This window comes from Triturus cristatus, chromosome 1_2 (assembly GCF_964204655.1).
Source record: "Triturus cristatus chromosome 1_2, aTriCri1.1, whole genome shotgun sequence".
NCBI classification, from domain to species: domain Eukaryota; kingdom Metazoa; phylum Chordata; class Amphibia; order Caudata; family Salamandridae; genus Triturus; species Triturus cristatus.
The window spans coordinates 755911477-755925430 of NC_140580.1; the positions used below are offsets into that span (position 1 = coordinate 755911477).

A 13954-nucleotide genomic window follows, 5' to 3' on the forward strand; every position below is an offset into this window, starting at 1 on the left:
GTGCACGCGCGAACCGCCAGCCTTCAGCAGCACTTTGAAAACTCACCTACTAAAGCATGTCTTGTAGCGTGTTTTCTTTACTTTTGGTATTATCGCAGCACCCGCGCTTTACATTTAACATTAAAAGTAAAGCGCGGGTGCCTGCCTCTACTAATTCCATGGACGGAGAGTTCTGTGAATGCCGAAGTCTTCTTAGCAAATACCCAGGGAGTCCACCATAGCTGCTAATGGCGTAGCCTACACAAAATAGAACTAGTGCTAGAACAGTCTAGAATATTGTAGCTCATCTTTTTTAAGCTACCGGTCCAAATGCTTCTATTCCCCCACTAAAATTCAGTCTTTGAAACCATAAACATTTGGGTGAGCACTGACAAGACCACCTCGATGCGTGCTCCATAACCTGCAGCACACAGAGGCTGTCTTGTAAATGGTCACCCAACTTTTTCAGGTTACAAAGAAAGGAGCAGCAGGCGTGTTAACCAACTGAGCTGCCTTGCTGGCTAGCTGCCTACTCCCAAGACTCTGGAGACACAGGAGTCTTACCACACATGCTTGAAAGCACGTCCTCCGTCATGGTTCAGCGCCAGTAGGCGTGAATGACAAAGAAAACGCCCCGGTATTAATTACCTCAGCGGGTATTCCAAGAAAAGGGGGCGCGTGCGCCTCCAGGAAGACTGCAGTAGAGTGTGTGCTCGAGCCCCAGCAGTGTCATCCTTCCTGCTCCCTGCTGCCAGGAGGACGAAGGGAACCCGGCTGTGTGTTCCCTTTCACGGTCATCACAGTGAACCTGGCTGTGCTCTATCATGGTATTGGATTCGAGTTCAGCCGGCGATTTTCTAGTGTTGGGAAATAACATTGTTCCCGGTGGATCTCCACAGTCCTTTAACCTGTATTTTAGCAACATATACGAACCCTGAGCCTGTTTAGTTCCGGTGTCATGGGGTTTCACATCGCCGGAACATTGGAGTAGGTGAAGCTCAGAGCGGCTTAGTTTAAGGCAAACGCCACAACCCCGCTCATCAAATCCTTTCAACTTTGAAACAAGCATTGACAAAGCCAATAGGTCTTGTCTAGGGGAGCTCTATTGGATTTTTTTTATTTCTTCTAGCAATGGTGTGCGAGTGTGTATACACACACACACACACACACACACCCCTCTCTCTCTCTGTGCTGCTCATGAGCACCATAGCTAAAAGTCATGAGAAGTGCTAGGACGCGACCAACAGTAATCCTTTTTCTTACTATGAGCACAATATCCTTGGGCAACATCAACTATTGCATGGCTAAACACTTATAAGGTCCCAAAGGCGAGACCTATTGGCAATGCCAATGCTTGTTTATTTTGAACATGTGTCCCTGGACGTAAGAAATATCCAAGGCCTGCAGAGAAGGCTCCGCATTAGTGGTTGTTCGGGGAGGGGCGGGGAGCAGTGAAGGAAAAGGTCTCCCTCTCTTGGGGGCATATGTATCAAACGATTTTGTATTCGCAAACGCTGCGAATCGCTAAAAAACAGCGTTTGCGAATACAAAATTGCAAAACGCGATGTATGAGCCATTTTCGCATCGCATTATTAAGGAGTCGCTAATTTTGCGATTCCTTAATTTTGCGTAAGCATTTAAGGAATCGCAAATTGCGATTCTTTAAATGCTATGTAACAAGCACCCCAGTTGTGCGATTTCACCTTAAGAAATCGCAAATTACCACCAACTTCAAGTTGGTGGTAATTTGCGATTTCTTTGAAAAATGCACTTTTTGGCATTTTTCAAAGTGCCATGTGGCGCACATACATGCCCTTATGGCATGTATGTGCGCCATATGCGCACACATGCTCATTTCAGGGGTGCATCAGGGTGTGATCATGACACCCTTGCACCTTTGAAATTATTCTCAATTTGCGATTAGCAAATTGCGAATCGCAATTGGAGAATGACTTCCCATTCATTCCTATGGGCCTCCTGGCCCATAGGAATGAATGGGAAGGTATTCCTTAATTGCAATTTCGCAATTTCCTAATCGCAATTAAGGAATATTAAGAATTCGCAAAATATGTGCGAATTTTTAAATACATCCCGTTTTGCAATTCTCAAATAGCGATTATCAAAAAATCGCTATTTGAGAATCGCAAATACGGTTTTTGATACATATGCCCCTTGCTTCCTGCCCAGACAAGACAAGGAAGGTGTCCGTTTCTGCTCTGCCGCTGGCAGCTGCCCCCCTCCTCTCTTTCTTACTCCTGTTCCCTCTCTGTCTGTCTAACTCCTCCTCACTTACTGAAAACTATTACTCAAGAAATGGTTCTCACCCTCTCTTTCTTCCTGTCGTTCATTTGTTCCCCTGTGAAATGGATGCAAAAAAGAAAAGCACTTTTGATGGAAATGCCGTTATGACATTTTTCTATTCCAAAGTGCAGCCACGGAAATAAAAGGTTCAAAATATGAAAAATCAATAGCTAAATAAAGCAAGACGGAGTGTTCTTAAAGTGGCCAGATCGGTTTTATTCAAACCCCAAAAACATTAGTCTCACTTTACGGAGTTTGCCAGTGAAGCGCTGTTTTCCCCCGGTGGGGAAGTGCGCCAAACCTGGAGGTACAGCAATACCTGGTTGATGGGTGGATTGGAAAACAAAGGGGCAGATTTACAAGCCCCTTGCGCCACTTTTGCGTCACTTTTCCCATGTTAAAAGTGATGCAAAAGTGGCGCAAGGGGCTTGTAAATCTGCCCCAAAATGTGTACGGTGGCTGTGTTTTGGCTTTGTGTTCACGAATGTGGTCTTTTTAAACAATACTGTTTACGTTTTGTAAGCATGTAAGCAGTGGACATTGAAATGGGTCCTTTCTGGGCCCTGTAGTTTTCAGGCAGAAGCACTCACTGATGTCTGAATAGTGGGTGTAAAAGCGTTAAGTTCACCATGTTGTTCCTGCTTATATTTCATTATTTAATCTTTCATTCCCTATGAATGTTTGCTTTTTCCAGGATGTTGTTACTTTTTCCTTTAGGGAGCATATTGCTCTTGCCTAGTGCGTAATTTGAATTGAGTCGGATCCAGTTGTTTATAGCAGGTCAAATTGGATTGTAGTTGAAGGCAGTGTGAATTTCTCACAGTGGGGCAGTATGGTGTTCAGTGAGGGAGCGGATGTAGCACTGGGGGGCAGAGCTACCAAATTTCGAACTGGAGAACCAGGTTCAGCCTTCATGATCAGTCCCCCAGACCACTCTCCTGAGGGAGCACATTCCCATGCTAGACCTTGAAAGGCCCCGCAAATCTGGAAAAGCCCTGGTGTCTTAGCACCAGCAGGTGGACCCTAGCAGTGACAAGTGTGGGTTCACCTTGAAGACCTGTCGCCACAATCCATACTGAAGTTCACCTCCAGTCTTGCAGACACGCCTACGAAGTAGCAGACCCTAGAGCAACAGTGACTCTGACACCTTGGTCACAGGACCCCTGAGAAGAGCTGGCTCTAGGGCGGTGCGACCGCTGTGACTGCTATGGGTGCTGACTTTGAGTGGGGGCGTTGTATATTATGGTTTTAAAAGCACTTGCTACCTCCTTCCTGGCCTAGAGCAATTTTCGGCAATAATAAAAATTTCATGATAACTCCGGTGAATAAACTTCTTCCTAGAGCGAGATCAGGGTTTTGTCTAGTAGAAGTTTTGACTCATGGAAAGATAGCGCAGAAGGTTAATGTGCCTGCTGCAAAGAAAATGTACCATGCCCATCACAAAGTGCACATATTGTAATTAGGTCAGTGGGTTACTACTTTTGTCAGTAAGATCCTTTTGCTACTTGCAGTTTATAAGTTAAAATCCTAACAAAGAACAGTGAGCTAGTAACTTTCATCTTAGAGCTGCATACAAACTGCAAGGTATAAACTAGAGCTTTGTTTTTTTCCCCCTAAGCCTTTGATGTCCCTAATGTTGCACAAAGGGTTCATTTGGAGAGAAACCAATAATGATTATTAAAATGAACCCCCAATCATGGTATTAAGTTTTAAAATCTGAGTTTGTGTTTCTCCAGATCAATCACTATTAAACTATACTGCCTACTAATATGGTTTTCATGTGACTCCTACACCTTGTCGTCTTTTGTCTTATGTAACATTTCCTATACAGTGATTTACACACGTAAAATTGATTGTCTCTGTGTATATTGCTGACGACAGAAAATCCATGGGTCAGAAACAAATGGCTTGCGCTTCCACTTTCAAGCATATTTGCGACATTCTGTGGTTAGAAACATATCCCACTTTGTGAATTTATTTTAATGTCAATAACTCATATTAATCGTTCAATAATCATGTGTATAGGTTGAATTACATAACATAATAAGCTGTAACTGGTCAGTGAAATGCCAAACAAATACTAAGGATTAGGATGTTTTGCCAATCCTGACCACACCTCTAACTCCGCCCACTGATCCCATCCTCAGGTTATTCCCGCCCTCTGATTCTCCGCCCACAGTTCCCCTACTTTTTTTCCCCACTTCGACCACTGAGCACAAGTGCCGCTTCTCAGAACCAATCAATCTTCAGAAATCAACACACAACTCTCCAGATCCCACGACAACAGGGCCATTGCGAAACAACTCCAAAACACACAAGTTCTGTAAACACAACTTAATGTCTGCCTTCAAGCTGGGTGCCGAAGGGACAGATGAGAAGATTCAACTAAAACCCATTGCTCCCTGCTGGCAACCTGCCAAGAGATCAAGACTTACCTCTCCCAAACAAACCAACCTACCATCTTACGATAAAGCTAAAAACTGAAAACCTACCTGTTCCCAAGACACAAAACCCTCAACCAGTCTTTGGGATAGGCTCCCACTCAGTGCTTGATTTGTTAAGAAATAAAATAAGTGTCGGGGCTCTCGGCCGCAGCGCCCACTGCAGCTGTACCACACATTGCCCCTGCGTGCTGCCAATGATAGGAACCACACAACTACTAACCATCACCCACACAAGTGTGACAATTCAGACTATTCCAGGCACCCAAAGAATGACCTGGGTTGCAGGTAAGAGCCATTTTAATGTATATTAAATAAATAATTAACTGTTGTGCTCATCTCCAAATTGGCCGAACAGCGCCACCTTGTGGCATACTGTCACAAGGGGTGGTGTTGATAATTAAGTGCCGGTGCCAGCACCGGAAACCACCGGCTCAAATTAAGCACTGCTCCCGCTATAAAACACCAGCTACATACATACTGCTGATCATGTGCGTGTTACTCAAATACAGCACATCTTACCGACCGTCAGAAACCAAGCCACGACTCATTCATTCATGCAGTAGTATCTCCAGGATTTTAAATTTACAATCACAAAGCGCTTGGTTGCTTCTTAGCGCTCTACAAAATCGTATCAGAGAACTAGCATGCGGAGTCATTCTACCCAAAAACGTATCACAGTGCAGCAGTACTTGGATTCCACGTAACGGCAATCAGAAATGCCTGCGTTTAACTTTCCAAGGCTTAAAATGAAGGACAGCTATCGGTGTCTGCACCTGGCACGACGCACATCCGTAATAGGGGCGGACGAGACATCAAATTAACTGGAAGAGCCGAGCTAGAGCCGACCCAAGCGTCTGTCTGGGCTCTAAGAGCCCGTGCACGAGCCGAGCCCCGAAAAACGCAGGGGTCTAAATCGTGCAGCAAACATAATGTAAATATAGGATAGTGTCTTTAAACTTAGAAAAAGTTATTCCTTTAACCTGCAGAACCGTTTCACTTTAATACATCATTTTGTGCATCGCACACCATGCACTCCTGTATTGGAAGTCGCTCTCTTATCTGATAACAAGGAAAAGGGAAGCTCTGTCAAAGAAAATATTTGCCTAGGATCACACAATTTGGTCAAGGCTATGCTGTTCACCCACTAGATGGCTACCTCTGTCTCTTCTGTTTAACACCAAAGGTTTATGCTTTGTTTTTAATTCCATGGGCATGACGGTAGAGCGTGGCTGGCAGGCAGAATAAGCCACATTAAAGCTCGGCTCGTTTTGGGCTCGAGAGTCCGAGAGGACCTCGAGCTGAGCCAGGCATGTGGTTCGAGCCATAAGTGTCTCTCCCACTTCTAATAAATAACAACGCATAAAACAATCTGTGTGTATCTGGAGATTATTGAAAATATATGAAAATAGCCCGGTGCTGCAGGCAGCGCTATATAAATCAGGAATGGCACATACACGTCTGTGTCTTTGGAGTCCATAACCGGCCCCTTCTAAACAGTAAAGCACGTGAGCGTGTCTACACTACTTGCTGGGGCACTGGTGGACAGAGCATTGTCTATGTATCTCTCAGTGCACGAGCCTCTATCCGTTCATAGCCACTGGTTTGTGCACGGGTACCTATTGTGCATAGATACCTATCTGTCAGTGCAAAGAGCCTCGATCCTTTCATAGTCCCTGGTTTCTGCATACAGGTGCCTATTGTGCATAGATACCTGTGTGGCAGTGCATGAGCCTCTATCCGTTCATAATGTCCGTTATGTGCATAGGTATATATGTGTCCGTGCACGAGCCTCTATCTATCCGTTCATAGCCACTAGTTTGTGTACACAAGTACCTATTGTGCATAGATACCTATCTGTCAGTGCATGAGCCTCTATCCGCTCTCAGTCTCCATTTGTGCATAGGTATCGGTGTCAGTGCTCTGGCCTCTTTCTATCCGTTCACAGTCTCCATTTTGTGCATAGGCATCTGTGTCAGTGCTCTGGCCTCTTTCTATCCGTTCACAGTCTACGTTTTGTGCATAGGTACCTCTATCCGTCTGTTCCTAGTCACACCGGTGTGTGCACGGGTCCCTGCCCGCCTGCACACAGGTGCATGCTGCCGCGCATCAGTATGCAGCTGTCGGTGCACGCCTGTACATACCTGCAAGCAGATCGAGGAAGGGGAAAGCCAGCACGGCTGCACAGAGAGCCAGGCCCTTGCACTGCATAGCGAGCTCGGTAGTGCGCGCGGACGGAAGCCCCCTCTTTTATAGAGGCGCTGGAACACTTGTGAGAACTTCCTCGTTCCTCCCCCGCGCCGCACCCCTCCCCCCCCCCCCCCCCCCACTGATATGATTCACAAGTTCACAAGAAATCGGAAGCTATTCAGCACAAGGCCAGACAGGCTACCGTCTTTCAGCTGGTCCCAAGAGGGCAGGGCTGCACAGGCTTTTTATTCCACCTGCATTTCCCCGGTAGCCTGGGCCCTTGGAGGACTTGTTTTCAAAGCCTGGAGTCGCACCTTAAAAGAATAATTGCTGCAGGGACAGGGAGTCTTCAAGCAGGGGTATCACCCAGGCCAGGTGGCGCAGGGGGGCCCCGTCCCTTTCAGGGCCCGTCAACTATTGAGGGAGGTTCCATTCAGTCCAATGCCAATGATTAGTCAGATTAGGGCAACGCAGGGGCCCCTCTTCACATTCTCCAGGTGTCCCACCATTTTTAGGTCTAGACATCGCATGCACTGTCTCGCCGAGACGTACTGTGTTCTATCTGTCGGCTTACAGGTTGCCTATCTCAAGCGTCGCTCTCATAAAGGTCTAGCCTGGGCAACGCATGCGCTGCTCTGCGAGGCATGCTGTATTGAAGTATGGCATAGAAGCTCTGCCCATTTCCCACCCATCTTTTCAATTTGCTCCTGTTACTATCCTTTCGAAACTTGCTTTTCATTTGTGAATAGGCTTAGTAGTTCCCTCCTTGGTACCGCCTTGTCTGCATTTGTAACCTTCCATAACGACTGGACTTTTTACTTTTGTTGTTACCTGGTCTGCTTTATCTAGTCGGTGAGCACTATTTTTTCTTTAACCCCTTCGCCGCGGCACAAATGTTGCCGCGGCGCTGGGGGGGTTCGGGGTGTTAGCGGCGCCGCCATGCTCGTGACGGAACCACTCCGTCATGAGCCACGGGCGCGCTGTGCTCATGACGGAGTGGTTCCGTCACGACTCCGCCCACTTGCATTGTTCGCCCGCACAGGCGGGGAATCAGTGCCGCGTGGGCGGAGCGGCCGCCAACGGCCGCAGCATGACGGAACCACTCCGTCATGAGCACACGGCGCCCGTGGCTCATGACGGAGTGGTTCCGTCATGAGCAGGTAAGGGGTTAATGGTCTTCCCTATTCCACCCACGATGTCGCAGCAGGCCGCCACTTTTTATATTGTTATTAGTCATGTATTTTTTCATTTCCAGCACGGTCTGCTTTAACTATAGCGGGCGCACTTATTTAATTATTTAATTTACGGCGCAGTCCGTTTTCACTTTAGTGGAAGCGCTTATTTATTTAATTCACAGCGCGGCCATGCTACAAAAGCTTTCTTTATTTAATTATCTTTACACTTTATGTAAAAGCGCCCTATACGCACTTTCACTTTATTGTTGGCCGCGCCCCTTTCTTTAGACGCTGCTCACTTTAACCTGAATACAGCTAGCAACTGTCTAAAGAAAGCGACGCGGCCACCATTAAAGTGGTCTTGCATTTGCGAGAGTTTGAGCTATTAGCATTAGAAATGACAATGCCTTTTATATGTGTGTTGCTTTGAAAAACACATAAATAAAATACATTATCATTTTCAATGTCAATAGCTTAAAATCTAGCAATTGCGAGACCTATTGCATTGAAAATGCTTATTTTCTTTGATGCCATTCGTCATGGCATATGGGCATCATCCTCTCTCCATGTGTTTGGCCCTCCCATAGCACATGGACCAAGTACATGTCTCCTTATACTGCTCCCGGTTTGCAGAGCTTTTTTTTACTTTGTTTTCAAGCACTCCATAGGAGTACTTGTGTTTTCAGGCCGTCTGCCTTGTACACATACACACATACCACTAAAACACATGTGCGTGTACGAACACTAATAATTTCTTTAAAAGTTGTTAAAACATGAACAGCACTTGTTTGCTTTTTTTCTGCACAATCTGATTGTATTGGAGCGCTTGCTCCGTCATCCGTCTTGCCATAGCGCGAATTCAAGCCAATGGTATTGGGGCACTTTAAGTGTTCACCAGTTACATTACACAATTAGACATTCATTTTTGTCACTAAAACTGTTAAATTAATGTTTTTTCTCATCATTTCTTGCCCATCTCTCCATACCCTCCTGCTCCCTGCTTAACCTATCCCGCTAATACCTCCCTCGTCGCAGTTTTTATTTTGCATGATCCAATGTTATTGGAGCGCCTGTTCCATCCTACATCTTGCCATAGTGCTAACAGCAATGGAATTGGAACACTTTCAGTGCTCACCAGTTACATCACACCATGACACATTCTTTGTTGTAGGCAGGGGAAAGTGTAAGTGATTTGCCCAGGATCGTAAACTGTTCATCCGACCCTGAGATAAGAACCTGGTTCCACAGTTCTCCTGTCGGCAGCTCTGGTCATTGCGTCACATCCTCGCATCATTTCAAAGCTCCTCAACTGGTTCTCACTATCACTTCCACATTTGTTCAGCAAGACCCAGTCAACACTGAACAAGCTTTGGCAAAGCCAATAGGTCTCTGCAGTGCCTGAGCTGTTGGCCTTATCAATATGAATGTCTTTTAGCCATGTTGTCTAGCAGCACATCTGCTGTTCAGCTTGCCTGAAAGTGACTGAAAAAAGTGCTTTGATGCGGCCTGCGCAGACCACATCATACGGCTTTTTGTGTAAGGAGGGGCAGGGCAATAAGCTCAACATGGTTGGCTCAACATCCTGTGATTCTGTAACTTTCAGCCATGCTGAACAGCAGATGTAACGGTAGACAACATGGCTAAAAGACATTCACATTGACAAGGCCAATAACTCGGGCATTGCCAAGGCATTTTGGCTTTTCCACTGCTTATTTGTTACGCCACTGGCTTCAAGGGAGGGAGGGGGAAGGAAGGTAGAGAGAAAGCGATCAGAGAGAGAGAAGAGAGAGCGAACAGATGGAGGGATGGATGTAAAGAGAGAGAAGCACGAGGAGGCAAAAGCAGCGGGGCTGGTTTGAGAATTTTTGCCTGGGCTGCTTTGGTTTCCCCTGTCAGGCCCTGCCAAGTTCTCAGACTGGCAGGGTCTTGCCAGTTGTTTGTATGTGGTATGCTGGATTATGGGGCCTCCTGCTCCCAGCCTGGGAGCTATAACTTCTTCCGCCCATTGCGACAAGTGGCCGAGCTCTCATATCTGTTCTCTGGAGACTTGATTGTGGTGACTCCTTATATCTAACCTGTGTCATCTGGAGAATGGCGTATGTGATATGGTACCTAGCCGTGGTATCTGTCCCCTCCGCTTTGACTTATGTGACACAGGGCCTCTGGTATCTTCAGTGGTGCCAGGCCTATGGCATGCAAACTATTGAATTTAGCCTTGGATAGTGTCCCATGAAGTACTTACCCTTGGATAAAAGTGATTTTCTAAGTGTGAACCTGACCCCTACGAGGCATTGCATACCATTTAACCCAACATGCTAGGGTTCTCAGGAGTGACCTTGTGTATTTGCGCCTCACCCACCTCCCCTCCAATGGCGTCACAGACACTGACATGATACATCTGAGACTTGTGATGTTACAGAAAGTTTTTTTGATTACAGGACGTAAAGTCACATGATCTTTGGCATTTGCCTGATGGCATAAAAAAACATTCAATTATAACATGTAATAGATTTTGGAGATGGAGAAGTTATGGCGGAAAATGACTGCGGAGTGCCCCGCCTCCGGCTAGTCAGGTGTCCGAAAGCTTCCACGCCCGCCCCGTAATGGCGGACTTCGAACGCCAGCGTTAACGGCGTTTCTATCCTGTTCGGCAGCGAGTTTCCCCGCTTCCTTGTCTAGCGCCTTCATCGGAGACCCGCGGAGTGCGGTGTGAGAGGCGAGAATGACGAAACAAGCGCCCAGAGGAGCCAGGAGCTACGAGGCAAAGAATGCAAAGAATGCAATTGACGAGACGAGATAAGCGTCCGGAGGAGACAGGAGCCAGGAGCCAGGAGTCTCGGAGTCTCGGAGCCGCACCAGCCTCGGTAGCGCGTCTGAGTGAGTAATGGTGCTTCTGTTTTAAGTGCGGTCCAGAGCACCTTTAATCAACTGTTGCAAAAACGATCTCTGATAGATAACTTGAGTCTTCTGTAAAAAAAAAAAAAAAAAAAGGCAACGCTTTCCATAGATCAAGGCCCTGGATCCTTTGCTTTCTTGCACTGAATTGCACTGGCTTCGAACTATAACTATAACTACATGATTCTGCCTTTTCGGTCATATAACATCATATATCAGCTAAGCTTTGGGAGGGGAAGGCCTTTGTTTCCAAATATCGCCTTTCAGCAAAAAATATGGGTAAACCCCTAACAAATAGCAGCGGGATGGCCAAAAATGACAATATAGCCCGTCAAAAAAAAAAAAAAACTCGCCTAGCCCAGGTGAAGGAAACAAGACAAACTGCTAGCCTGGTTCAAAAGGGAGATGAGCTCGCACCCACTCCAGTCCAAGACAGCACCTTTGAGAGCTCAGAAGAGGAGCTGGCTTCGTCAACGTCCTTAAAAACCAAGGAGCCTCGTATGGAAGACGAACTTGGGCAGCGCGGTGAGTCCGATAGAGCAGATACAGATGCTGATGGTCCCAATGATAAAATTAACCCTTCCAAGCAATTTTCGCTATTTTTTAAAAAAGCAACTTTGCCGCCTCCGGTCTCTAGCTCTAGTCCACCAATAAGGATTACAACCAAAGGCGATTTAGCGGACAGGAGCCAGATAATGGAACTACTCGGCAGTTTACCCCCAAGACAGGAATTATCTCCTCAGAGCCTTTTGAGAGCAGGGGGCAAAGACCTGGTGCCTGCTCAAGCGCAAAGAAGAGATCAAAATTTAAATCATGTGCAAGAAAAAGATCAAAATCTAAATCAGGACACCAATATGCACAGGGGCCGTGAGACTCTAACTCTGACAGCTGCTGAAACATTAGATGGAGGCTCACTAACAGCATTGGCCTCACCACATCACGACTCTTTAGGGTCTGAAAGCCCATTCGAAGTACCAGTACCAGTATCAGTACAAGGGGAGATTACAACTCTTACAACGTCTCCCGAGTTTACCGAGCCTACTGTATCCCAGCTTAAGTCCATCATAAGCTTGGAGAAATGTGAGAAAGGTGATGTAAGGCAATTAGACATCAAAGATCTTCTCAATCTTATTCTAGAGGAAATTCGTGAGATGAAGAGGGCCCAGAAAATCGAAACTGCTACATTGTACCAACGCCTGGGGAAAATCGAAGAGGCGATGCAGGGTTTCCCCATCAGACTCCAGGAGGCAGAAGCCAGAGTCTCGCTTCTTGAGGATCAGATGTTTTCTGTGTCCAAAGAAATGAAAGCAGCCACAATCAAAGAGAGACATCTTGAAAATAAGATTGAGGATCTCGAAAATCATTCACGGAGATAAAATCTACGGATAGTCAGAGTTCCAGAGGGAATTAAAAACTCACAGCCACTGCAATGGGTGGAATCTTTTATTAAACAGACTGTCCTTCCGGAGTTTGAAGGAGACCTTACAATTGCAAGGGCTCATCGGGTACCAGCACAACCTTTCCCGAACTCTCCAATGCCACGAACAATTTTGGTGAATTTTATGGACTTCCGAATAAAAGAAAGAATAATAACAAGAGCAATCCAGCAGAGGCAATTTTCTTTAAATGCCACCACCAAGTGTCGCATCTTTTCTGACATGAGTGCCTCTGCTGCTCGCAAAAGAAAATAATTCGTTAAGCTCTTGCAACTCTTTAAAACTTATGGTGCCCAAGCCTCAATCGCACAACAGTCCAAATTAAAAGTTCTTGTCAAGGGCAAGTTCTTCTTGTTTTCTGAGCCGGATGAGGCTCAGGCTTTATTAAAGGAAATCTCAAAGGGAGTCTAAATTTAACTGAAAAAGCTGTTGATATCTACAAATATTTTTTTTTCTTCCTCCTTTTTTTTCTTTTTCTTGATTTTCAGGTTCTAAATTAATTCACAAGGTAGGGGTGGGGTGGGGGTGGGGTTCTAAGGCACTAAGGGTGTAAGGTCAAGACACCCCAGGGTGTTGAAGGGGGGGAAGTAATGTGGTTAGCGGGGTCCGCAGGGGACATTCCACATTCTAGGGAGGGTTTTTTTTTTCTGGGTGTGGGTGGGGTTGCGGGCGTCGAGTGTTCACTTATGGCAAAGGGGGAAAAAATAGAGCAAGAGGTTTTTGGAACAAGGCTAGGATTAGAATGTATATGGAAGGACAAGGTAGAGAATTGGTCATGAATAGACGGATAGATGGCTAGGGAGTTCAATAGATGCAAGATTCTATCAGCCAATGTAAATGGCATACTGAATAAAAAAAAATATGGCGCCTTAATTAGATGGATAGCTTCATTGAGCCCTCAAATCCTTTTTCTTCAAGAAACCCATCTAAAGTCTAACTCCCCCAAGCTGTTTATACCTAGAACTTTCTTGAAAGTTTTCTTTGCATCCTCAGGTTCAGCAGCGAGGGGGGTCGCAATTTATCTCTCAAATAATCTTCCCTGGGAGGTCGTAGAAGTTCATAGAGACTTGAAGGGGAGATGGATTTGGGTTGCAGTAAAGCTTTATGGGAAGAGGCTTAATTTAATCAATTACTATGGCCCGATAGTTGATGATGAGGCTCCATTGATCCAAATATACACTTTATTATCTGGTGCCCCGGGGCAGATGATACTTGGAGGAGATTTTAATTTTATATTGGATCCTAGAAAAGATACGTCAAATAAACAGAGGGGACAATTAAAACCGAGCACTAAAAAAGCTTTGGAAACCATTATTAAGGGTTTCCAATTGGTGGATGGCTGGAGGGAAAGGAATGCGGACAGAGAATGTTTGACTTTTTACTCACATCGCTTTCACACCGCATCCAGAATTGATTTTTTCCTAAGCTCCAGGTCCCTCCAGATCGCTGAAGCAGGCATAGGATGTAACCCTTTTTCTGACTACGCTTATATTAATTTGGAAATTAAAATCAATGGAGAAAATAGGGAACGACCCAG

At 45.8% G+C, this 13954-nt stretch overlaps 2 protein-coding genes across 7 annotated transcripts in view; one reads left to right on the plus strand and one right to left on the minus strand.

The window, feature by feature from the left end:
- LOC146867954 (uncharacterized) overlaps nt 1-7044 on the minus strand; it is a 35124-nt gene extending 28080 nt beyond the window's left edge. Inside the window, exon 1 of the mRNA XM_085608694.1 lies at nt 6866-7044. Within this exon, the coding sequence (XP_085464820.1) occupies nt 6866-6932 (67 nt within the window). The 5' untranslated portion in view covers nt 6933-7044. The remainder of the gene's footprint in view (nt 1-6865) is intronic.
- The window catches only part of RASSF4 (Ras association domain family member 4), a 420812-nt gene that overhangs the window by 255617 nt on the left and 151241 nt on the right, over nt 1-13954 (plus strand). The gene's annotated exons all lie outside the window — the stretch shown is intronic.